We start from the raw sequence: 24381 nt of genomic DNA, 5'->3' as shown, positions 1-24381 counted from the left end.
GAAGCGGAAGAAATGTAAGAGTTAACCAAATGTCGAATTATTGAATGTATCAAGAAAATGGCAAGCAAATACTTGCTATACCATCATGCCTTTGTTTAATGAAAATATCCACAGCTGTCTCCCTAATGCTAAGTCAGCCCAGAAGCTGCAACTCTAGTCTTGTGACAGATAAGTGCTCACTGCAACACGAGACACTCTTCTTCATCCAAGTAGGCGTGCTTTTCACTACCGTGGGCACATCCTCATTATTTTGTCGCCAGTGAGCAGGTCGGCAACTGAATTTATTGCGAAGTACCCGGCGGATCTCATCATTCCACTTTTCATTCTCAGCGGCTTTCGTTGCATTTGTGACATTGCAATTCAAAACAAGAACACTGCTCACTGCAACCGCTGCAGATGAATACGTGGTCGCTATCAACATGATCATTGATGGCGACCAAACAGTTCTGAGAACACGTGGCCAATGGATGATCATGCGCGGAAATGAACGCAAGATAAAAAGGCGGGAGCAATTTTTATGCTGTTCCTGTACGGTTCCTGCTGAAGACTACAGCGATGCAAACTCTGCGTTTCATTTCAGCTGAATGGTATTGCCTCTTTTGCATCACACTTTTGTGGTTCTCGATGCACTCCAAGGATCATCTCAACCGCTGTGCGGCAAGATATGTCTCAGTTAAGCCATTAAATAATGCGTGCGTTTGCTGTGACTAGTGGGCGAGTTGAAATTACCCGATTTTCCAAATCAACGGCGAATAAATAAACTGAATCAATGAGATTTCATGGTAAAAGATAATCCTAGCGTAAGTGACCAAATCAGGATCACGCAAGTGTACCTGCAGGCCCATTATCTTGATGACATTGTTGATCTCGGCATTCTCGAGGATCTGCTTGTGGGTGGCCTCACGGACGTTGAGGATCTTGCCCTTGAGCGGAAACACGCCGAACTTGTCCCGGCCGACCACTGCCAGTCCCGACACGGCCAAGCTTTTGGCCGAGTCTCCCTCAGTGAGGATGAGGGTGCAGTCGACCGAGTTGCGGGTGCCGGCGTCGTTGGCGTCCTCTAGTTTGGGGATTCCCTTGAGTTTGGAGTGCTTCTTGGCCGAGCACTTTTGTCCAAGCTGCTTCTGGGCCTTGAATTGGACCCAGGACATGACGGCCTCCACCACACCGCACTTGAGTACCTGTAAGCCACACATAGTGTCAAAAAAATTTCAAAAATTAAATTATGGGGTTTTACGTGCCAAAACCATCAGCTGATTATGAGTCACGCTGTAGTGGGGGACTCCGGATTAATTTGGACCATCTAGGGTTCTTTAACGTGTACCTAAATCTAAGTACACGGGTGTTTTCTCTACTGTAAAGACCACCAGGTGTACACAATGAGCAATGATGTCTTGTTTACGTCCTCCTCTCTTACTAAGAGCTAAATAATAACACCAGTAAGACCCTGGACTGAGGGCTTCGTAATTATTTTTATTTGATAAATAAAGTATCTTCTCTCTCTCCTTAAGACGTAGTACACCTTTCTGGAAACACACTTTCACAATGCACACATTTTGCTGTACATGCATCTAACAGAATGTGATGACTACTGCTATATAATTTATCTTATCTTTGTTTTGCCACAAGCAAGCACTTATCTGTTTATTTTACTTGCTTTATCTTTTACTTGGTTGCAGTTACATTAACGTCCAGATTTTTCAGACTCCCTAGGGGCCGCGAGAACATCCGGAAAATGGGGCAGTCCGAAAAAAATGAATGCATGCCTTTTACTGCTCTCAAGGGTTGAGTGCCACAGGCACGTCCGAAATGGCTCTGAAAGCTCGCCAGCCCACTTAAAGCGTATCAATGCTCATACTGTAACAGGAGATGGTGGGTGCACGCATCTATAATTAAGGAATACATGTTGTGTCCCGTGACGATTGCTCCTTCCCGCTCTTGGTACGCTTCACTGCATAACGCTGCTGCATTTAGACGAAACTGACTTTCGGGAACTGGCATTATGCAATGCACCGTTCTTTCCGAGCTTCCAAGACAATGGTGAGGATTACAAAGGCGGAGTCGGCGCCATTGCTATCAATGGCGAATTGTTTCAATGAAAAACACGGCACAGAAAAGCAAGAAGCTTGGTAGCAAACATCGAAGTAGCTAGGCCTAGCATTGCCGAGGAGGTAGCTACGGCGGCCAGCGGATCTGCATGCGAGGCTGCCGGTTTGAGGAGGCGAGATAATCAAAATGGCGATGGTGATGGCTACTATTAATGCCATTTCGGACTTGCGATCATGGCAAAAAGTCTGGAAAATCCAGCGGCGAAGGTTGTTTGCGTCAGAAATTTCACACGTTCTTACACATTGACTCTATGGGGGTACGTGGCGGTCCGCCAAAGGCGTCCAAATTATCAGGCATGTCCGGAAAATCGGTAGCTGACTGTATAAATGTACCCTTGACTGCAGGCTTAATATTTCATATTTTGTTCTTGTAAGCTTCAAATCTGTGCTTTGTCGGCTTTATTAGAAGTGATGCATTATAAGTTATGTGCTTTATTCTATTACTTTGTAGCTGGTACTGCACCAACTATTTTGTACCTGACTGCTCGCTGTGACACCAAAGTAGTGCTGCATGTACCTAAATAAATGAAAAATGAAAAATATATAGTGGCACCTAGATTTTTTTTATTATTATTATTATTAAGCATAGCGTTAAATGAAAGCACCTGGCAAGCCTTGCCATAACTGGTAGTTCTTCCCAGTGTCTACCCTCATGGTTGCCCAAAGGCAGCGAAAGTGACAAGGAATGAGCACGCAACAGAACGCTGCGTGCTCATTCCATGTAAATAAAGTTAAAGTAAAGGCCATGCTCTCGCTGTGCATGTTGCACCATTTTCACGTGCATCTCTTGTGCAATGAATTGCTGTTCATTCACCCTACTGAGCTGCCACGACTCCACCAAGGTGCAACAAAAGTGAGAGAAATGAGCACCATTCTCGTTGACTGCGGGGTGCTTTCATCCCATGACTCACCTGGTTGTTGAACTTGTCACTGAGCTCACATTTGGAGCCAAACTTCTTCATCTGGAGGGTCATGTTCTCCTTGGTCTGGGAGTCAAACGTGGGATTCTCGATCAGGCAGTTGACAAACACCCACAGGTGGTCCTTGATCTGCTTGTTCTGGATCTTGACACCCGCCTTGTTCTTCTTCTTGACACTCTCGAGGACCTGCACAGACAGACGAGGCACTCTGTCACCCCTGTGATGCACCAGCAACACAACTGTCACGCAGCTAAGTCCAAGAAAAGATTACAGGGACACTAAATAGAACATTAATTTGAGCTGTATTTAGTAAATTACCCTTCCACAATACTGAAAAGACCACTCTTACAGGACGAAATGGCTTGGCAAGCCATAAAAGGCGAGGACAAAAGCAAGGTGTAAACACCGCCTTGAAGTTCCGGCACCTGCTTGCCGTGAAGTCATAAATTTTGACAGTCTGCTCAAGCCTAGCTAAATTTTGATCGGCAAAGATGGACAGGGTATATTAAAAAAAAAGCTAGCAAGTTTCAAGAGATCTTACTAAGCCCCAAATGCCCCCCATTATACAAGAAAAAATGCTTTGACATCTGTAGCACCACACTGACGAGACAGTTTCAGAGCAAAATTTTAAAAAGCACACTTAGACATTCACTTTCTCTTCTAACAATCAACCTATTACCCCAAAGTATGTTGTGTAACTTAATGTTACATTGAATTACATGGGACATGCCTATGCGACACACTAATTTTTGGTCGCATATGCAAGTGGCAAGTCTCGAGGCCATTCATAGCACAGCCTGCGATGTGGGAAAGGGAGTATGTGGTACTTGTACATCATGCAAGCCATACGGCCTTGATTCCATCTAAGCGATCCGAGTGGCAAAGGCTAACCTTCTTGACAATCTGATCGGCCACGTAGTCGACATGACTGCCACCTTTGGTTGTGGCAATGCTGTTGACAAAGCTCATCTGGCGGAACTCTCCAGCCTCGCTGAGCGTGACGGCCACCTCCCAGCGGTCGTTGGCGCTCTCGTAGACCACGGTCAGCGGGTTGCCCGCCTCGTCCTCCTTGTCCTTCACGAAGAGCTGCACGTAGTCCTTGAAGCCCTTCACGGGCAGCCGCTTGCCGTTGAGGTAGACCTGCACATGACCACGTCACACAGCTTATTCACTCGGGGTCACGGCTCCAGAGCAATGTGCCGAAAAACTTTACCAGAAAATTCTGTAATGTGTACAAGCATGACAAAACTGCACACTTGAAAACGAGGAAAGACCATGTAGAGCGCCCAAGAAAAATGGCATGATACACATAGAACCACGAGGCTCCGCACTTTTCAGACAATAACCCAGACGTCTCACGAGCCATGCCAAAATTGCAGTTGCTGTTAGTGAGAAGGGCTTAAAGGCAGCGATTTCAAGTCGATGTTTCAGGTTATAATGTATGCCGAGAGGCCCAGTTTTTTTTACCACATCGGCCACTCTACTCTCGATGAGAATGATAAAATGGGAATGGTTGGACAACCATGTCATGGCCCCTTTTAACTGACCAACTTAAGACAATTATTGTTAACCATTTGAAACCCTATATCAATATTCTGCCTCCTAGAGTCAGTAGAATTCAACTTTCTCACAACAAACTGCATTCAGATCAGTTCAGCGCTTGTGTAAGGAGATCGTTTCTGCATTTCACATGCAATTTAATAGGAAACTTGGGAGCTGGCCCGCGGTTGAGCTCCTCCTTAATCTGGGAAACTGCGGAGCTCATAAATGAGAAACTAACTGGCGATTGTATCTGGCATAGCACGACACTTGAGAGAAAGGAAACAATGCAACAGGTCACCAGAGGCTTAAAGAGCAAGGCGTAATAAATCGTTTAGAGGGATGCAAACACAGCATTGCTTTGGCTAAATTAAAAAAACAAATAATTAGACTGTCAAAAGGCCTTATCGAATGGCTGGAAATTATTGAGCAGAAGTTAGTTACTTTATAAGTTCGCTCAGTAAATGGTGCCTTTCCGAAGCAACGGCGGCTCCCCGACAGCAGAATCATTCGAAACAGTCACTACCTGCATCTGGATTTCTCCCTGAAGACTCCATAAAATGTTATCACTTATATTTGAACCAACACGAATATGAATCGAACCGCATAGGCTATTCGATTCACATTCGAATTTTCACACGACCATTCACTTGTGCTTACAAAGCAATAAAGAGAGAGTAACTACCTTGACCCCACGCGTGCAACCAGCCACATCATAAGCACGGCGGGAGAGAAGTGCAACTGTGTCAGCATCCAGTTTGTCCATCTTGAACTTGGCTAAATCTGGCTGGAAAGTGATCTTGGTGAAGTCTTCGCCCTTTGGCTCCGTCCGGATCTTGGGATCTGTGGTCTTTTTCATGTTGTCCTCCCATACCTGTACAGAAAGGGGGCACGTATTGCAGCAAGACCAGTTGCAAATGAGTAATACAAAATCAACCTGATTAGCTTTTTCAAAACATTTCAGATAATCATATACAGGGTGCCCAACTAAAAGTGGTCAAAATCAGGAAATCTACCACCTATACAAGGTAGAGAATACTAGAACATCAGCATTAACTGTCCACATCCTCTGACAAATCCAGCATGTGGCCCTGGGAACAAATGGTTTGAAATAAACCTTGATCTAGACCCAGTTTCAGCAAGTGAAACTTTCTTTTACATTGCTAGAAAGCAAAAATCAAGTGTTACTAATGGTGCTACGTTTGTGCAGTTACGCTCTTTTCATCCACAAAAAATAAGCAAAATTTTAGTCTTATGCAGCTTTCTTTTTCAAAGCCTGTAAAAAGGCACTAGCGAAAGAACTTTTGCACAGCCTACTACTTCGCACATGTTATTTCAATGACAACTATGCTAGTGTTTATCCTAATCAATTATAGCCGATTAGGATAAACAAGCAATAACAGATTTGGCTACCTTCATGTGGAGTCTGGCTTCAAGAGCACGACACTAAAAAGCAACACTAAATATGGTTAGACTGCTATGAATTCAAAAGTATACTATAATTCCCGAGATGGTTTCACTAAAACGCTGCCCCCCCCCCCCCCCCTATCCATGAGAATAGTATTTCTCAACTGACACAACATCAACCATACATTTGCAAAACACAGCTCATCAAACCAAACTGCTTTTAGAAACCGACACCATGGCTGCATCACCTTTACATGTATGGTATCAATGCCAGGAAGAACAAACTGATGAACGAGCAAGCTGTGTACTTAAGAGTCACGTCACAAAGTTTACAGGCCGGATTGTTTTCTTTTATATCCAAACCGATACAGGTCCTGATGCAGTCTTTGACTATGGGACTTCCTTATGCATAATACACAAATGTAATATTTCTGTATTTGTACCAATAAATTGTGATTCTAAAATGCTCCTGCATTTTATGAGTCAATGGTCACTCGCATGATCACTCGTTTTTGTGCATATACTTTTAACAACACAGCAACAGTGATGACTATGCATGCTAGAAACACCATGCATCACCACAAGGAGCAAGAAAACAAACATGCCACACACCATTACCTTACAATTAATTACACACCACCGTCTTACTGTTGACTGAATTACACACTTTGTGCTTCCAATAACCTCATCTCATTATGGGCCCCCGATGAGACGCATCATTCCAATTTGACTAGGCTAGAAAATGCCAAATGATAACACATATTTAATGTCAGTGACAATGCAGACGACAGCATCTCTCATTCAAGTACAATGGCAAGAGTGAAGCACTTCAGAAACAGCGTTTATCTCGTGGATGTTTTTGACATTTTGCAAAGCTGCAGGTACTTTAGAGATTACAAAGTACACAGCAACTTTCCACCTGTGGGGCTGCTGTCAAGTGCTGCTTACACAAAATTTTCATGGTCACATTATATAGCCTATAAACCACTAAACCGAAAAGTCAAAGCACATTCTCAAGTTAGCAAAGCAGCTCACGTGCCAAACGAGACGCACTTGGCCATGCACCGCTTTGGTTGTTTACTGTTTAAAACGATAACATTTCTCTGATGACACTTCCTGTTAAGTGTCCATTGCACCTGCAGTCCTTTCTTCGTTATTGGTTTTGTTGCTATACTGACACTCACTTGGCGTTCTAAAAAGCTTCGGTCCCACTTTCGGCTTGGCGGCCTAGTTTAATCTCGGCGCTATTGGCACGTCTTATACCTAGCCCTCACCTGCTTGAAGATCTTCTTCTCGCTTCGCGAGTATGTCTCCACAGTGAACTTGGTGCTGAATATGTTGCAAAGTTTGGCGCCGTAGCCGTTGCGGCCACCGGTGACTTTTTTCTCCTCGTCGTTGTAGTTGGACGAGGTGAGCAAGTGGCCGAAGATGAGCGTCGGCACAAACATCTTCTCCACCTTGTGCTCGACCACGGGGATGCCCTTGCCGTTGTTCCACACGGAGATGCGGTTCTGGTCGGCGTCGATCTCGATCTTGATACAGTCCATGGTCTTGTCCCGCTGCTTGTTGTCCGCGGCGTTCACCAGTATCTCGTCGAATATCTTGTACAGGCCGGGCACGAACGTGATGCTGCGGTTCTTCATGCCGCCGTTTTCTTCGCCGTCGTAGACCCACATGTTCTGCGTCACCGGCTCGACCGAGCCGATGTAAGTGTCCGGCCGGAGTAGAATGTGCTCCAGCTGACTCTTCTTTTGGTAGATGCGCTCCACCGAGAGCCTCCCCTTGGCTCCTTTGTTCGCGCCGCCGGCTTCGCCATTCTGCTGGATGTCTCCCGCCACCGGCAAACTGTCCAAGTCGTCGAGCCCGTCCGAGGACATGGCGCCGTTTCCCGCCGCCGTTGACGACGTACGAAGGTGCGCTGAAGACCGCGAGACAAGCGGCGCGAGCCTGGTCGGAATTACAGCGTTTACCGCGCTAGCTAGCCGCTGAATGATGAAGCCCGCGCAGAGAGGCCTAACGCAACAGACATTTTTCAAGCGACGGCAACGGCGGCACGGCGGTCGGTTGCGCGCCCGCCAACGAACAGGACCAACAGTTTTACCAAAGTTGTGAAAGCGGCGGCGCGGCGGCAGCCTCTGCGTCTCCGAAGCTCGGAGGCTATGCTCCGCGAGAGTTGCCTGCTCTGAGCAGACGCGGCAGTGAGATTTTGAAACGCTGACGCAAAGTCAACTAAAAATATGGTCTGTTCGTTTTTCAAAGAAATACGTGTTATATATGCTTGTTGCTAACTTTAAATAAAATTTGAGACAAAATAATTTAGCCGCTTTAAGCGCCTCTAGCAGAGAAATAGTAAATCATTACGGCCTCCGAGATTTGAAAACTGTATTAGACGGCGCAACGGCGCGTTTGTGCATGCACGTGCTTGCACAAACGTGATGATGTTTGTATGGGTGTTCTGTGATGATGTGACGCTGTGACCGCTACCCCACCGCTGCAAAGATGACAGACCCTACCTCTGCCAGCGACGTGCAGAACGTCTACCTGACGTCGAAAGACATTAAATACGACCCGCCATTACCGGCGCAAGCTGTGAATTACGTCCGCGATTTCATCAAGAAACATGCCGGCCCATATCCCGGCGAGCCGGCGGATCTTGCGCGTTACACGGCGGTGCTCGAGCCGGACGTAGCACGCAAGAAGCGCGGCAGCGACCAAAAGAGGAGGAGGGGCAAGTTGCTCACTTGCCGAGAGAAACGCAAGTTGGGCATCTTCAACGTGCACAAGGACAAACTGTCGTACGCGTCGTTCGTGCCCATCCATCTGATGTGGAGGGATTATTTCCGGGGTCTCGTACGCGACCAAGTGACCGAACACTCGCGGCTGCTCAAGGCCGAGTACACGGGCTGCTTCCTAACGGTCGCCGAGTCCCGCTGCCCGTCGTACGTGGGCGCCAGGGGCATCGTCGTCCAGGAAACCAAGAACGTGTTTCGTCTGATCACCGAGCAAAACGTGGTGCGTACGGTTCCCAAGGCGCACACTGCGTTTGCCTTCGAGCTCGACGGGAGGATCTACAAGATCTACGGCAGCCACTTCCGTGTTCATAGCTTCGAAAGAATGAAGGCGAAGTTCAAGACGCGCGGTGTTGTCGGCCTGTGATTACAGCAGAAATTAGATAAAGGCATATAGTTTTCTACTAAAATCACTAGAGGGAAATGTGGCGCTCCAATCGGTCGGCAGCTACCGTAGGAATGATGGTTAGTACTATAATACATGGATATGCTCCGATCCTAATGCTTGCCGCTTCATACGTCCTTGTGGTTTTATCTTATTACGCCTTGTTCGAGCTTGCTGGTCGAAATTTTGAATCAATACTGTTTATCTGAACGTATAAGACAAGTTGTACTTATAGCAATATTTTGCGAAAACTGATCACTTTGCAATCGTGCAACACCATCTGAAGCCAGCAGGACAAAGTGTAAGCAAATCCATGTACTAAACATCATTCCCTTGCTGGTTGAACCGCCATGTCTGACCAGAGTACCCTCTAACAATTTTCGTACGAAGCTATGCACGATGGGTCTCTGGGCATCGCAGGTATTTGCACGTATGACCATGGTAGTGTTACCACAGGACAGAACATTTGAGCAGTCACCAAATGGCGACGGAACATTCTTTATTTTATTGTAAAGAGCACACCCTTCGATCTCGACGAGTGGATCTACAAGATCTGCAGCAGCCACTTGCAAGTACACAGCTTTGAAAGAACAGCCAAGTTCAAGGTGTTGTGTTGCAGGCCTGCGATGGGTCCCTGGGCGTCGCAGTTGTTCACACATTTGATTGTGGTTCTGTTACCGCATGATTAGACAGCACGTTTGAGCAGTCACCATATGGCGACAGAATGTTCTTTATTGTATTGCAAGAAGCATAGACAATGGACAGTTAAAGCCACTTGAAACCAAATCGAGAAAAAATTGCCTTTGTCTCATTCACCCTCCTAAAAAAAAAAAAAAAAGCAAAATAATGTTTGCACAGTGGGCCATACACGTTAGGCAAAGCACCAATGGTAAAGGACAAATATTGGACAAAGCCTGGCCACAATTAAAAAAATGTTTAACGGTATGCAATAACATAGAACAGACGCATAAAAAAACCATCTCATTGTGTATTAGTTAACATGTGTATCCTTTAACTTGTTTCGTACAAGGCTCAAAAGCCACATGTGCCATAGTTGAAGCTTCTGACATGGTGTTACATGCAGTGCGCTTCCCTGTGTGACACTAGTTCTCCTTCACTTAGTATGCCAGAAACAAAGGCTTATGGCAAATGGCTGTGCTGCATTCATAATCAAATGAAAAATCAACCTGGAAGATTTTGCAGGAATTAACTGCACACACACACAAAGAGAGAAATGGCAATAATCTATGTCACTTTAGTGTCGGCGCCATGGTTCATGCATGAAATGCAAAAAAAAAAGTTTTATTTCTTTCAGATAATGATGCCTTATTTCTTACCCAGACAAGTGAAGATAGTATAGTAATATGCCAGTTGTAGCGAGCTTCAATTGTTGGTCATTAGCTCTGGCGACAACTACAGTGTGACTCATTCACCAGTAGTTGCCTCCATTGTTCCACAAAAAATATACCAATGCAAAAGCTCATTTGATCTGGCTTGAGCAGTGCTGGCAACGTTTCTTTTCACACACTCAAGTGCATGTCAGACAGCTTAGGCACACACTGCTTGGAAATCGTGGAGGTGCAGTGGTTCGCCCACAAATGAACAGTGTGCTCTGCCTAGAGCCCCTTGAGAACTTTTGTGCTGGGGGCCAGGGGTGAAATCAATCCGCAGCTCTTTTCATAGTCCGTTCCTAAGTTTGTCCATAGGTGTCCATGCCATGGCGGCAGAATTTCCAGCGGCAGCGGTGCCATTTTGGACACTGTCGAATTCCGCCATATCATCAAATTCTGTAATGGTGGCATTTTGGACCAATCAGAGCTGACAAGATGGCAAATTTGACAATGTCCAGTACAGTAGCCCAAATGTGGAACATCTGCTCCCATGGTTGTGAGCAGCACTGGCTAACACCCCCTGGGCCAATCTTTTCACATACACAAATACCCCCCCTTTTTCTTTCAAAGAAAAAAAAAAAAAAAAAAAAAGAGGGTGACCGTCATAGTAACTTAAGTGGTAAGGCACCACAGTCAGCATGTGTAAGATACAGGATCGGCTCCCACTTGTGGCAAATTGCCTTTCGTTTACTTTCATTTCCTTTCTTTTTTCTTAGTATTTTCACATTTTAATTAAGCATAGTTAAGTTTCCCTATGCTTTCTTTGGCCTCATAGTCTCTTTTAATCACATGGCTGTAACAAACAAATAAACACTTAGCCACTCAGATTCGTTTATCTTTCTCACTCATGTCATACTTTTGTGGCATCAGCCTTCAAAAGTTTCTCAAAAGGTTATGACAGCTGCATTTATTCCACAAGAGGCTGTGCTGTAGGAATATAGGCTTAAACAATTAAAGGCTAACCAAAGGGTTTCAAATGTGAGAACAAAGGCATGTCATATCACCAGCGTTAAGTGGATAAAATGCAAATTAGCTTTCATTCCAAATGTAGAATTGGCACAGCATTTTACAGATATTGTGTGGCAAGACGTGTTGCTGAACTGAAAGGTGCTAATAAATTACGTGTAATTACAGTTGAGCAAGCAATGCTGCGATAAAGTTGCAAGCCAAAGAAGTCAATGGACGACACTACACAACCTCATGGTGTGCAGAAAAAAGAAATGAAAACCTTGTAGCAAAATGTATGTGTGCAAGCTCAAGCCATTGTGTTTAGTAAGGTTGCTGACATAAGTGCTGGCATGAACATCAGTAACAAATAGAAATGGTCGACAAACAAGAAACAGTGATCATTTATCACTTGAGTTAGAAGTGTTCAGTGCTGTGGAACTTTTCCACAAGAAAATTTTCAGGAAAAGTAGCTTCCTTCCCCCGCAATTTTTTCAGAGAACAGAAAAGTTGGAAAGTAAACTTAACACTGATGAAAGAGCACTGTACAAAGACTGTGAATATGCTTTTGCAATGCAACACATTCAGCCACAAAAACAAGGGCTGCAGCAATCTGCTCAACGATTTTTCCACACATTTGGAGTATTTTGCATGGCTATCTGCAGGATTCAAGTTCATCCTGTAGGAAGCTTCAATACAAGAGCTTAGTAGTTCTTTACGCAAGGTGGAACTTTTACGTAGACATCCACTTTTGTAAATCCATCTTGAGAGGACCTACACAGCTTTCACTACTAAGAATGAACCATGATGACTACTGGAAGGAGCCTAGAGGATAGTTCCGACCGCTCTTCAATCATCAGTTGTCAAGCTGTCTGTTCGATCGTGAATGTGCATACTTTGCTTCATACTTACCAGGCAACACTGCAGAAGCTATTCAGGTAGTGCAGCCACAGAATTATGACTACATGTGTTTCACAGTGCAGTTGCTTTGATCTGCAAGGCATCTACGTAACTACTTTAACTAAAACTTGTAGACATAACATGACGTCAAATGATCTACTATTATTGGTGCTCCTTTGCGCTTCCAGTATGCGACATGTATATACTATGTGTTCATCACAAGCGCAAGCACTGCGCTGTGGCCACTCTCCACAGAAACCTTATCTGCGACGCCTTACATGTATAAATAAATGTCCTATTCACATCAAATCAGTTATGTTGAATTACGTTACATATACGCATAGTATATTTCTGTCATATGTGATGCACTATTCTTTGGTCGCGAATGCATGCAGTCAGAAAAATCTCTCTAGCCTTTGCAGTGTTGCCTGCTATGTACGAAATCAACTATGGTTGCTGACAAAGAGATATCTGCGTACATAAGTTTGCTCTTATTGTAGCAGAAGGTAAATGTAGAAAGATGAGGTTTTCTAGAGCTGATGCGTACAACTGACATCTGCTATTGTTCTTGGCACTAGAAGCAACTGTCAGGACATAGGTGCGGTTTACTTTCACCTTCGATGTAGATGATATTTCTACATTGCAGCTAACACCCATCAACTCGAACTTGCATATCTAAAAATATTGGCTATGACAAAATATTTTCCTGGGGCACAATAAGCTCTATAGATGCCACATATGCTTCAAAACCTCAAGTTTTTCTTGGCAGCCTCCGAATATCTCAAAATCGAGAAAGGTGGCTGCTGTGTTCAAAGGACAACAAAGCGTTGCGGCTCACAGCAATCCTTTAACACCATTGATTTATGTATTTTCTTCTTTCGCATGAGACGAACAAATGGAAACCAACAGATGAGCACATCTAAATGGCACAGATACCATCTTCTGAAGAAGCTGACCCCCTTCTTGCCAAGCTTTACTTTTATCAGCAATGATGGCAATAGGCGGCATGCTGCAAGGAGACTCAATGCCTGAATGCAGCAGTCCAGCAGCACTTTTTAGCAGTAAAAGAAAAAAAAAAGTTCCACAGCCAATTTTAGAACACTTACGGTGGCCAAAACCTTGTCAGTAAGCACTGATCAATGAAAGACCATAAAATACCCACTTGACAATTTATCAATCAAGCACACTAGTCATAATTTTTAATGTGAGCACAGGCATATGTATAAGATGCCTCATGAGCTGTGTCTAGCAGAGACGGGCTTCGTCTTGGCATGTGTCTTTTGCTTGTCGCAAAGCCCTGGCGTGCGCGTGATGCACAAGGAGTTTATTAGACAGAAACTCCAGCGCAGAATTACTTGCTTACGATCACAGTCATCAATAATGTTAAAATTAGGAACGATTTTATTTTTAATTTTGTTAGATCAGTGGTTCCATTGGCTGTACACTATTGTTCTCATGATATCCCCCACTGCTGTCATGATCACTAGCTGAATCTGGCAAATACATTAAAGAAATGAAATGAAACCACACAGAGAACTTTTGGCTCTGCACCAACATCAAGCGTTATCAAAAGTGCCGTATAATTACAGATTGCAGGAGTTGCTTAGACAGTCGAGTAAGGATGGTTTGCAATCGTGGCTTTTGTATAGCTGCTACAAGGTTTGCTGTACAACGCTGACCTAGGTGTTTTTGGAAGTCTCTCACAAGTTGCCTCAAGAACACATGTGGGCCAGTCTCTAAAACTGACAATTACACGGCCAACAACCTACCAACAGATGTCGGCGCAAACTTGCATGCAGAGTTCAGCGTCTACCTTATTTAGTAAAGAGGAAGAGAGAGAGTGAAATGACATCATTACTCTGTGAGCTGCACGGAGACATTCTTTTCAAGACCACCATATGCACCTGCCACAAACACTCGCTCAATGCAAAAACGAAGATCAATCACGACGTACAGCTGCCAACAATTCATCACTGTTACGATGATATGTACAACTTTTCAAGAACAAACACATCCCAGCACACATGTGCTGTCCTCGCCACAAGTTCCAAGCTTGCTGCCGATACGTGCTCAGCCCAGCACCACAGGCCAAGTGCCCTGTCACTTGGACAGCACAAGCTTCTCCTTGAAGATCTTTTTCAGTGACTTTCGCTTCTCCTCGTCCCCCATCTCGTCGCGCTTCTTATCCGACTTGGACTTCTTATGCTTGTCCTTTTTCTTGTGCTTCTTCTCGGGCGTGGGCTCGGGTGTGACCATTTTTTCTTTGATCTCGCCTGGGAAAACAAAGTGCAATGTGGTTGTTTACCTTTCATGCCATGACTGTGACTAAAATTTTGCCTCACTCCTCATTATTAAGGGTTTGTTGCAATCCTAGAAAGTATGTTACATATTACTCTCTCCTGGTCAGCACATTAAAGAAGCTGCTTTTACTACATCACAACTGCCAGAGTGAGAGATGAATAATTCAAGTCAGCAATCATTAAAAGCAATACTGGGGCAAGACTATACATTGCCTTTAAGCGATTTTACGCTTAAAGGCGTAAGTTCCGTCATACGGAACACAAGTTCCGTATGACGCAGATGCAAAGGCTGTGGTTGGCAGCCCCACACTCACTCTGCTTCTGTGCCATCTGTTCCTGTATGCTCCAGTCCTCCTGCATCACCCTGCAACAAGAAGGTGCATTTGTTTACATGTCTCTGCACTAATTAATTCCTCAAATGACCAGTACAACAAACAATTAAGAACAAACCCCACTGAGATTAGCACCACTGAGATGCATTTTTCAAGCAGATGAACAGCTTGGGAGTCTTCATTTAGTTTCCTTAAAGCTCAGTGCAGTTCTGTTAAGAACTGCTGAAACGGTCAACAAGTTTCGGTCTACTCAATCAGCAGTGAACCAGCTACAGTTATGGGGTTGAAAGGGTCTCGGCACACAAAGAAAATGACACGCGTATGAATGCAACTGAATGGAACCAACACACAATGGAGTCAAGAAAAAGGAAATTAAGGATTTTTTAACTGTAATGTAGAAATAACAATGAAGACAAGAAATGAAAGTAGAATACAAGACAACTTGGCCAAAAGATAACTAGATAGCTTACAACCGAAGGGAAAGGTGTTTGTTCCACGTTCATTTCCTGTCCACTCTGGCAGATCACTATTTGCTGTTGCCAGACAACAATTAATGGAATGCCGCATTGCACACAGGGGAAGTTAATTGAGTTTAACTGACTTGGTTTCTTGTTAGTTACAACTATATGGAGAAAACAGACAATGTAGTCGGAGCAAGCACAGCAGAAATTAATTGTTATGCTTAATAATTGAGGAGCACATTTTTGCATGGGAGAAACTAGGCCAGCTGCGATAGAAGTTTCTGGAGAATGAACTCGGCAACTCCCAGCCGATACGCGTGAGCTGGACATGAAATGCAAGAAGGCATTCAACCTCCACAAAAGCTGGACACAGGCTCACACAGGCAATCCAGTGGAACAACTGAGGTATGAACATTGGCGTTACACCAATTTACCATGACAGGCGAGAAAGAGGTAAACGCAGCCAAAAAAAAAAAAAAATGCCCACCTCCGCCGATCCATTTCTTGGCTGTCAACAATCTCATTGCGTGCCTCGACAACCTCAAGCAGCCGCTGGAGCAGTTCCTCCTCCCGCTTGGTGTCATCGTCACATTTTTGATTCACTGCAATGTAAAGGAAGGAAGAATAAGTGATCACAATCCTCCCGCTGGCTTTCTAGCACGAAATTCATTCCCACGTTGCGCCACCCATGACCACCGCCTCCGACTATAATCGTCACTCTCGTGCCGCCGATTAACACCTGCATTCATGAAAGGCAAGTAGCCAAGCGCATTCGTTGGGAACAGCTCAACCAAAGTAATGCACTGTGTCTAGTTTTAAAGAGGCCTTCAGAGCAGGTCTCCACAAGCAAAGCACAACCACAACGGTAGGTTTGCCACTTTTACAATGAAAAAAAAATGAACACCTGTGGTAGATCACACACTTTATGATGCAGTCAATTTATACTTCGGCAAAACAGAAAATTGGGCGAGTTGGTGCAGGCTGACCATATTTAACTGTGGTGCAAAAAGGCAGAGCAAGACTCCTTCTTACTTGTGCTCAGTCTTCTTGTACTACAGTTCAACGTGGACAGCTCAACATGGTCGGTGCTACTAAGTAAACATAAAGAATGGTATGTGCCAAATTACAGTGCCATTAACTTTGTTGGGTCATCAATGCGACAAAGAAAACCAGTGCAATACTTACAGGGCTTGGTCATTATGCAGCGTATCTGGTACTCAAGCTCAACTTGTTCTTCTTCAAGTCTCTGGGAACGCTTTCTGCAAAAGTATAGAACATGAATCAAGAAAGCAAAACATTTTACAGTCAAGTGCAACACTAGCCACCTAAATATGTGTCTTCAATCCCGAAACATCAGGATTTGACCATGACTGAAACAGCATCCATTTCTTGAACGTGAACACTGCAGTTGCAGGCAGTCTACCACAAAACAAAAAGCTTCTAGAAAAACTCTTGAAATGACTGGAAAGGTGCACAGATATCTTAGTATATTATCAAACACTGAATAAACGTCTCTGGCAAGGGATTTTTTAAAACATCCTTAAAACATTCATGTTGAGAGCATATTTACATATTACTATTCTTGCCTGAGTTATCAGCATTTGCCCATAATCCTGTTTCTAGTTAAGGCCTTTCAATCTATTGCTGTTGTCTACCTGCATTTCCGGTCACCTTTCATCAACGTGTCTGGTTTTCTTCCATTGGCATCACATTGTGACACTTTTTTGCCACCTTCACGTCAGCTAAATGAGTCTCACATTGCTCAGATGTGTCTGCATACGAATGACGACATTTTGCAGCATGCATACCATCCAGAAGGCCTCACATTGCTCCAGGGTTGCATCAGTCCAGTGTTACCGCTCAGACTCCCGTCGCATACTTCTCTATGTAACATCACTCTGCTCTTTCTCCTTCCCCACTCTGTCCCCCTTACCTATCTCACCTCGTCAGCTGCTCCACCGAGGACATACCTCCAAACATTGCCAAAGGCCAGGTATTGGTCTGTATAATGCTATCACATTAACAAACTATGAGACTCTTCATTTTTGAGTGGGGACAATGGCTACAGGCAATAGCCAAAGGGGAGCCGGGTTTCTTACGGAAGATACCTTCACACAAGCACTTGAAAACGCATTTATGTAACTCACAATCTGGCAACACTATTAGGATGTGCAGAGACTGCTCATTCACTGACATTCCTTCTGACAATTGTTCAATGTTTATTATTCACCAAGAAAAATATCTTGCTGTACAGGCAAAGAAATCACCCTTTTCTCCTGTCATGCACAATATTCTAATGCTTGCAACACCGTGTTTTAGTCATCTGCAAAGCAAGCACAATGTGGCGTGTCTCACTGCTCACTGCATGTACGTCAAACTGCATAGACGCTCCTCCTGTTCCGTTACTTCAATGGAACTCCCACCCGAAAAATGCCTCACTGCACTACCAATGCCTAATTGCTACTGTCCTCCAAACATTATGGTGATAAGAACACTGACTCAGAATCAGCATAGGCTTGTGGCAAAGGCAATCTCACAGTTAATAAACTATCGCACAACATTCTAGCTGACGCAGGATGCCGTGCAAAACATTCTACATGGCATTTGATTCATACCATAATGTTTTCTACAAAAATTAGAAGAGAGAACTCTGGTGATAATGTCTATGGGAGCTCCAAGTTGGGCGGTCCAACTAGCACAGGAATAATAAGCAGTACGTGGATCTGCTTGAACTTCATCCTTCTAGCTTCAAATATTTGGCCTTGTGACTTCCCAAAATGATAATTTTCAACTAAAGATTATGTTATATGTTTAGCAATTCACAATGGTTATGCATGTGTGCACAAGCTTTCTGCCTTAATGCATTTAAAAAATATTTTAACGAAATTTAAAGAGGCAGCGTAATAAGTAATGCCACAAGCACAAGCTGTTGTTTGGTAATAATGCTAGAAAAAAAAAAAGTTGTCAAAACTTCAGAACTTACATGTACATGAGTTCTGCCTGCCGCCTGAACAGGTTGTTCTTTTCATTGACGAGCTCAAAAAGATGCATAATCATCTCCTCCTCTTCAACTGTTGGCTCGGTATCTGCATTAGGCAGAAAACAGAAGGATATTCCTTATGCTGTTGCGCCATAATACATCATGGAGCAGCGCACACAATAGTACGAGTGAAAAGATGTGGGAATTCTTGCACATCACTGCCAGTGCACTTCGCACAAGCACGGTGTGTGCACGGCTCCAGCGAGCAGCCATCCTAACCTATTCCCATCTCCGCACACAAAGTTCAAGCGTCCCCACTGTTTACATGTTTACCTGCAAATCCACGACACCGTACCCTGTCTCCATCAATGAACAAATTGCAACCATTTTAGGTATGATCATTTACAAGGACCTTTGTGGGAGCCTCCATTCATTTTACTTCAACAAGAGGCTGACTAGCTTTCCATAGCTCACCCCAAATATTCTTCCGTGAAAAAATCGTGGAGCACATCTGTATGGTCCTCACGTGTTGCAGGTTCTCAAATCAGTGCAGGCACTGCTGCAATTTCTGAAATCGATTGGCCTCAGTGCCAGATTGTAGACGTGATGGACCACCCGAACTGTAGACACTGTTAGTGTCTCCCTCCCTCTTTCCCTCTCCCTTATTTTTTCCTTCCTTCTGTGTAGGGTAGCAAATCAATCCCACATCTGGTTACCCTCCCTATGTTTCCTTTCTCTTTTTAAGCACAGCTTGATATAAAGCCCAGTATAGCTCACCATGATATAAATCTCTCCAGTATAGGGTTGAAGAAAACTTTCTAGCTATGGCCATAACTTGTAGCAATATAGTTTCAAGTGTTTTCCAGAAAAGATGCTACGCTATAAGGTTGCAGGGCATTTTCAATTTACCTTAACCTACTTTAGCTCAAATGTTTATTGGTACTGAGGTCCTACAGGACCATCTTAAACAGAAAGAGCACTGGGAGGAAATTTCTCTTTGCAGGACGAAAGTCCGCAAATCTTTCATCTGCAAAGGAAAAAAGTCGTGGATCACTTGTCAGCCCCAAATGTGCTCAGCGGCTTGTGTGTCAAGGTGAACCAGTGTGAAGACAAAAGGACCACCTGCAAAAACAAGCACGCCACGTAGTACACAGCACGCACAAAAAATTGTTGCATTGGGCATTTCGCTTTTGCATGGTTGTAGTTGCATGCGACAAACTGGCAAGTCTTTCAATAAGTGATTGTAGAAGCACGCCTGCAGAACAAAGCCTACCACAGCTGCAAGTGTGGCTATACACCATAGCACAAACAGTGCCGTATCGTGAACCACTTTACAAGCGGCAGGTAACTTGCAAATTTTACACGACACTTCCAATGATTGAAAGAGCACACATCCTAATTAGACAAAAAAAAAAAAGTGTCTTTTTCGCATGGTGAGCAATGATCTTTGTCAGCTGGCAGGAAATAAAAATCTCACATGAACAATAAAATGTTAAATAAATTCTAGCTAGGCTAGTTAGCAACTCATCTTCGTAAAAGCTAGGAGCACAAAAACACACAACCACCCAAGAAAGGCTCCTCCACAGATAAGTACTCTGTGCACTTGTGTGTGGAGAGGCCTTTCTTGGGTGTCTGTGACTGTGTGTGTGCATATGAGTGTTTCTTTAGTAAAAACAAAACTACGACTGTTAGTAAATGATGCTGCGCCCTATAGGCTGCTTGGAAATATTTACTATTTATCTCTGATCACATACAAATGAGGGCAAAATAATGTGCACTTTAAAAAATACCTGCAAGTAACAATGTTCCAAGCTATGCCCGCACCAAAAGCCAGTGCTAGAAATGCCCTTTTTGAGTGAATGCAGAGAGAAAAACCTCAGAGAAAATGGAAGGCAGTGCAGTTACTGCCCTGCCATTTAGATCTGCAGCAGAGTGTTATTGCACAGAGCAAAATGAGAACTGGCAACTGCTGGTTCCAACACCAACGTGCTGAGAGATGTTAGTGGCACTGATCTCTGCAGGCAGCACAAGAGCCCCAACTTATATTGACATCTTTGCAATTCTTCTTCATCTGCCCATTCAAGAGATCGACAATGTGGGCTTTAACAGCACAGCTCACCTTCGATTTTTTCTCTTAAGCTAAGAAGCAAACACAGTGGCACTGTGCTGCTACAGGCCAGCTAATTATTCCATAAACGAAGACTGATTATTAACAGAAGCACTAACTTCCAACTAATGTTTACTTCATATGCATGAAATAGACACAGATCTGTGACAGTACTGACACATCATAGATGTATATGTAATGAAAAAGTAGAAAACAGAAACTAAATTTTGTATAAAAAATGCCCCCTTTCTTCTTTGAAGACAAATGGTGACACAGAGCATAAATTTCAGCCCACGTCGTGACACCGGATTTTCAATTGTTCTTATGTGTAATTTAGTCTTTGTTCTTTCTATTACCACAACAGTTCAACCGTAATATAAAGATCACAGATATATTCAATTAAGGGTTATAACGAAGTAAATCTGAAATGTTTCTGGCTGATATCAACAAGTAACAAACATATGCTTATAATGAATATCGGATATAGTGAACGTAGTTTTATGTCGGATGCAACTTCATTATAACGAGTTTCAACTGTAATTTTACATCTACTATATTGTAACCGAAGCCAGCACCGTCCACCCTTTCTTCACGTGGACTCTCCCGTGGTCTCCCCTCTACTGCAAGGACTCTCATGTAAGTACTCCCACCATGGTTTTGCATCTCCGGCAAGCCGCCTGGCCAACGCCGTGTAACCAAAGCCATGCCGACCGAGTGCCGGCTACCCCTTCTTCATGTGCACAAACACATTCTGGCATCTCCAGCAGGATGCCTGACAGGAGCCGTGCATTGCGCGCTCTCCTATTGCTCAGAAAGTAAAGTGGTTTTTCAGAGAGCAGTAGTGCGTTTGTTTTGCTCTCCCGAGTCTGCGAGGCACCTTAGCGCAGGCACTGCTCAGGATGAGCAAATGTGCTTATAAACTTTCTATGCGTTGCGTGTGCTTTATTGTGTTATAACCGTGGCCACTGTTGCCAGGCCGTCTCAAGTTTTTCCCCATTAACAGCCATCCTGGTTAAGTTATTTTATAATTTTTTTTGAAATATGGTGTCAGTACTGCGATGGACATACTTGTTATTATTTAGTTTGAAAACATATATACAACTGTGAGATAGATAGATAGTAGATGTGCGTATGTTTCACGAACGTGAAATAAACATCAGATGGGAAGTCAGCTATTCTGCGAATTGTTCTGTTCCTCTCATTTCTGGCAACATCTGAAAACTAAGCCAGCAATTTTAGTAAAACTCACCAGTTGCCAAGAACAGCTTGTTATCACCAGTGCCAGTGAGAGAAAGAAAAAGCGTGGAGAAGGTGGAGCCCGCAAACCTGAAGCAGCAGCAGCAGTGGTGGGAACATGTCCATCTCTCAGGTACTTGCCGTTGCGGTCTCGAATTTGCATCTCAATCTCACGACCTTGCCTCTCCAGTTCCTCCTGCTTGGCTGCAATTTCCTCCATTTCCGCTTGAATCTCCTTCAGCGGGATCCGCTTGATCTGTGACCAGACATGCCCAAGAAGAGGAGGAGGAGGAGGAGATTTTAATGAAGAGAAAGGGGGAGGGGTGGGCCTGGAGAGCCTGTCTCTATAACCTGCTACTCCTCACAAGGGTAAGGGGATATACAGGGAAAGAGAAAGGCACAGACGGCAGGTGACTATGCTAAAGTACACACAATGTCAAATAGCCAGCATTCTGGTACACAGAAATTCCGGAGGGTGGGGGGGGTTTGCATTCCTGGTGTGCCTACCCCTTGACTTCTCCTGTGTTCCACACCAAGCGTTCTCGTGCACACATATTTCGCGCAGTCTTCACACCCCACATGTTCTAAAGATGAGCATCTAAGCCCATCTCACATAGAAAGTTAAGCATGAATTTTATGGCGCGTTGGGCATGGCCAACCAGTATCTATGCACCCAAAATCTCCAACAAAAAGACGCGAGTCCAAATGGTCAACAGTGAGGTGCACGCAAAGCATGGCCGTTGTTGTAATACAATGACACGTCGAGCAGGTCATTTCACGTCAACTGTAACGGTGTGCTCGACCATCTTCAGCTTTATTTTTTTTAACCCGGTAATGCCCACACACAGTTTTGGATGAGAAAAAAAAATTGGAACAAGTGGAACAAGTTTTTCACAACTTTTGGCCATGGAGAGCGCAAAAATAACACTTAAATGTTATTTGAGATATATCTTAATTCATGTAGCAATTATTTAATTAGTAATTCATTTCTTCAGCTACCCATGGATGGAACTTTATTATGGCATATCAAAAGTGTAGCTATGGGCTTCCCATTCAGTTTACCATGCTTAAATGGTTTAACATGCTTTGAGGCACTAAATGCAGCAGATCATATGATACATTGGGAATTACAGGGTTAAATACAAGATAATTGGTATGACAGGAAAATCTTTTCCCCAAAATATTTTAAGCGAAGAAAAATATTCTTTGTACATTTGACGGCCATTAGAATTTTCTCAAATAGTGCCAAACCAGGAGGGACAAAAAATTTGTCAAATATTCAGCATTTTCTAGATTGTCACAAGACTTACATCAAAATACTTGGTAGCCATTGTTCTCTTATCAGCGAACAATTAAGGCACTATATTATTGTCCTGCTATCTGCAATTTTCTCTTAAGGACAACAAGATATGGAGCGTTTTCTGGAAGTCAGTAACAAAAAATGATCAGGTATGAAAGCGAAAGCCTGAAAATAATTTCATACAAATGTCCACATAACTTATCTGCTGCAATTTTATGTGTGTGCCTCAGTGTATGAAACACCCCCAAAAGCTATGTTGAAATTGAAAAAAAAAAAAACAGCATTAAGGCTATATGCTTAAGTGTCAATAGAACACTGAAACAGTCTGTGTAAAAACCCGGCAAATAGGGGACATCAGAGAGAAGGACATCAAATATTTGTAGAGAGTTTTGGACAGGTATTTTTTTTTCTTTGTACGTTAGATCGCATGCTCTGGCAGTGCCCCTCATTACAGGGTCCTCAATGCACAACCGAAGAGGAATGGAGCTCCATGTTCAGGAGCTCAGACCTTCCACATCAACTCAGGGCTGTCCAGAGGGCCCGCGACGCGGCAGTGAGGCTCCGCCTGTCCGTCCCGACGTGGGAGCAGCCCGCTGCTCTACCGCCTTGAGCAGTAGCACTCCTCAGGACCTAAATAAAAGTTCTCTGTCTGTCTGTTCTGACGAAGAAGAAAGTTGCAGTTTCGCCCGCGATAGCATAGCAAAGAATTGGACAACTACACGAAGTAAGGTTCATAGATTTACTGGCCATATAAATTGCAGCAAGCATTCGCTTACTAATTAAATTAAGAAGTATGGTGTTATGTGCACATAGGCAAACATGAACACATCTTACTCGATGAATGCACAAACACTCGCTTTCACAATGTTGGTGTGATGAAAAGAGCAAACAGTGGGGATCGCTTAGTAACATCTGCTGCGTTAAAACTATTTCTAAACAGTGGGGAGTGAACGCTTCCACTGCCTCTCGCTTCAACACGTCTCCCTAACTCGACCTCTAGTACTAGGCGCGCAGGAAGTCGGTACACATGTAGCCACCAACCCTCTCAACTCGACTCGCTCTATCTTTGCCCCCGCCGGAGATTACTTCCACGAGAGAGCGCGGTCATTGTACGCGCTCAGCGGTGGGGAAAGCCATGCGCAGCCAAGGCGGCGCAGCGGGGCGCCAGCGGTCAAACGCTGTACCTACTAGCAAAAGTAGTGTTGCGGCCGGGGCTACAAAAGAAGGAGGAGGAGATGCGCTCGCATATCCCCCCCCCCCCCCCCCTAGCGCGTTTAATCC

The 24381-nt window shown here is 44.1% G+C and overlaps 3 protein-coding genes across 7 annotated transcripts in view; 1 reads left to right on the top strand and 2 right to left on the bottom strand.

The window, feature by feature from the left end:
- Nucleotides 1-710: 710 nt before the first annotated feature.
- Nucleotides 711-8224, bottom strand: LOC119435296 (DNA topoisomerase 2-alpha-like). Its single transcript, XM_037702205.2, has 5 exons — nt 7249-8224; nt 5253-5441; nt 3920-4168; nt 3020-3214; nt 711-1181 (listed from the first exon to the last, which is right to left on the bottom strand). The coding sequence occupies exons 1-5, from the start codon at nt 7849-7851 to the stop codon at nt 726-728; spliced, it is 1692 nt and encodes a 563-aa protein (XP_037558133.2). The 5' UTR covers nt 7852-8224; the 3' UTR covers nt 711-725.
- A 130-nt stretch (nt 8225-8354) lies between these two features.
- Nucleotides 8355-9934, top strand: LOC119435293 (ribonuclease P protein subunit p29). The gene has a single exon (XM_037702201.2). It carries the CDS (start codon nt 8474-8476, stop codon nt 9128-9130), a length of 657 nt encoding a protein of 218 aa, XP_037558129.1. The 5' UTR covers nt 8355-8473; the 3' UTR covers nt 9131-9934.
- Nucleotides 9614-24381, bottom strand: part of LOC119435294 (MICAL-like protein 1) — a 60967-nt gene continuing 46199 nt past the window's right edge. For 4 of the 5 annotated variants that reach the window (XM_049659781.1, XM_049659777.1, XM_049659779.1 and 1 more), the window contains 6 exons: nt 21891-22056; nt 18461-18563; nt 16663-16736; nt 15965-16079; nt 14999-15048; nt 9614-14657 (listed from right to left, as the gene is read on the bottom strand). In XM_049659781.1, the coding sequence (XP_049515738.1) occupies nt 14485-14657; nt 14999-15048; nt 15965-16079; nt 16663-16736; nt 18461-18563; nt 21891-22056 (681 nt within the window). In that variant the 3' untranslated portion in view covers nt 9614-14484. The remainder of the gene's footprint in view (nt 14658-14998; nt 15049-15964; nt 16080-16662; nt 16737-18460; nt 18564-21890; nt 22057-24381) is intronic. The other variant, XM_049659780.1, reaches the window with a different exon arrangement.

Source organism: Dermacentor silvarum, unplaced genomic scaffold (genome assembly GCF_013339745.2).
Source record: "Dermacentor silvarum isolate Dsil-2018 unplaced genomic scaffold, BIME_Dsil_1.4 Seq6, whole genome shotgun sequence".
Classification (NCBI taxonomy): domain Eukaryota; kingdom Metazoa; phylum Arthropoda; class Arachnida; order Ixodida; family Ixodidae; genus Dermacentor; species Dermacentor silvarum.
Note: the sequence above shows the minus strand (reverse complement) of the source record. Positions and strands in the feature narration are given on the sequence as shown.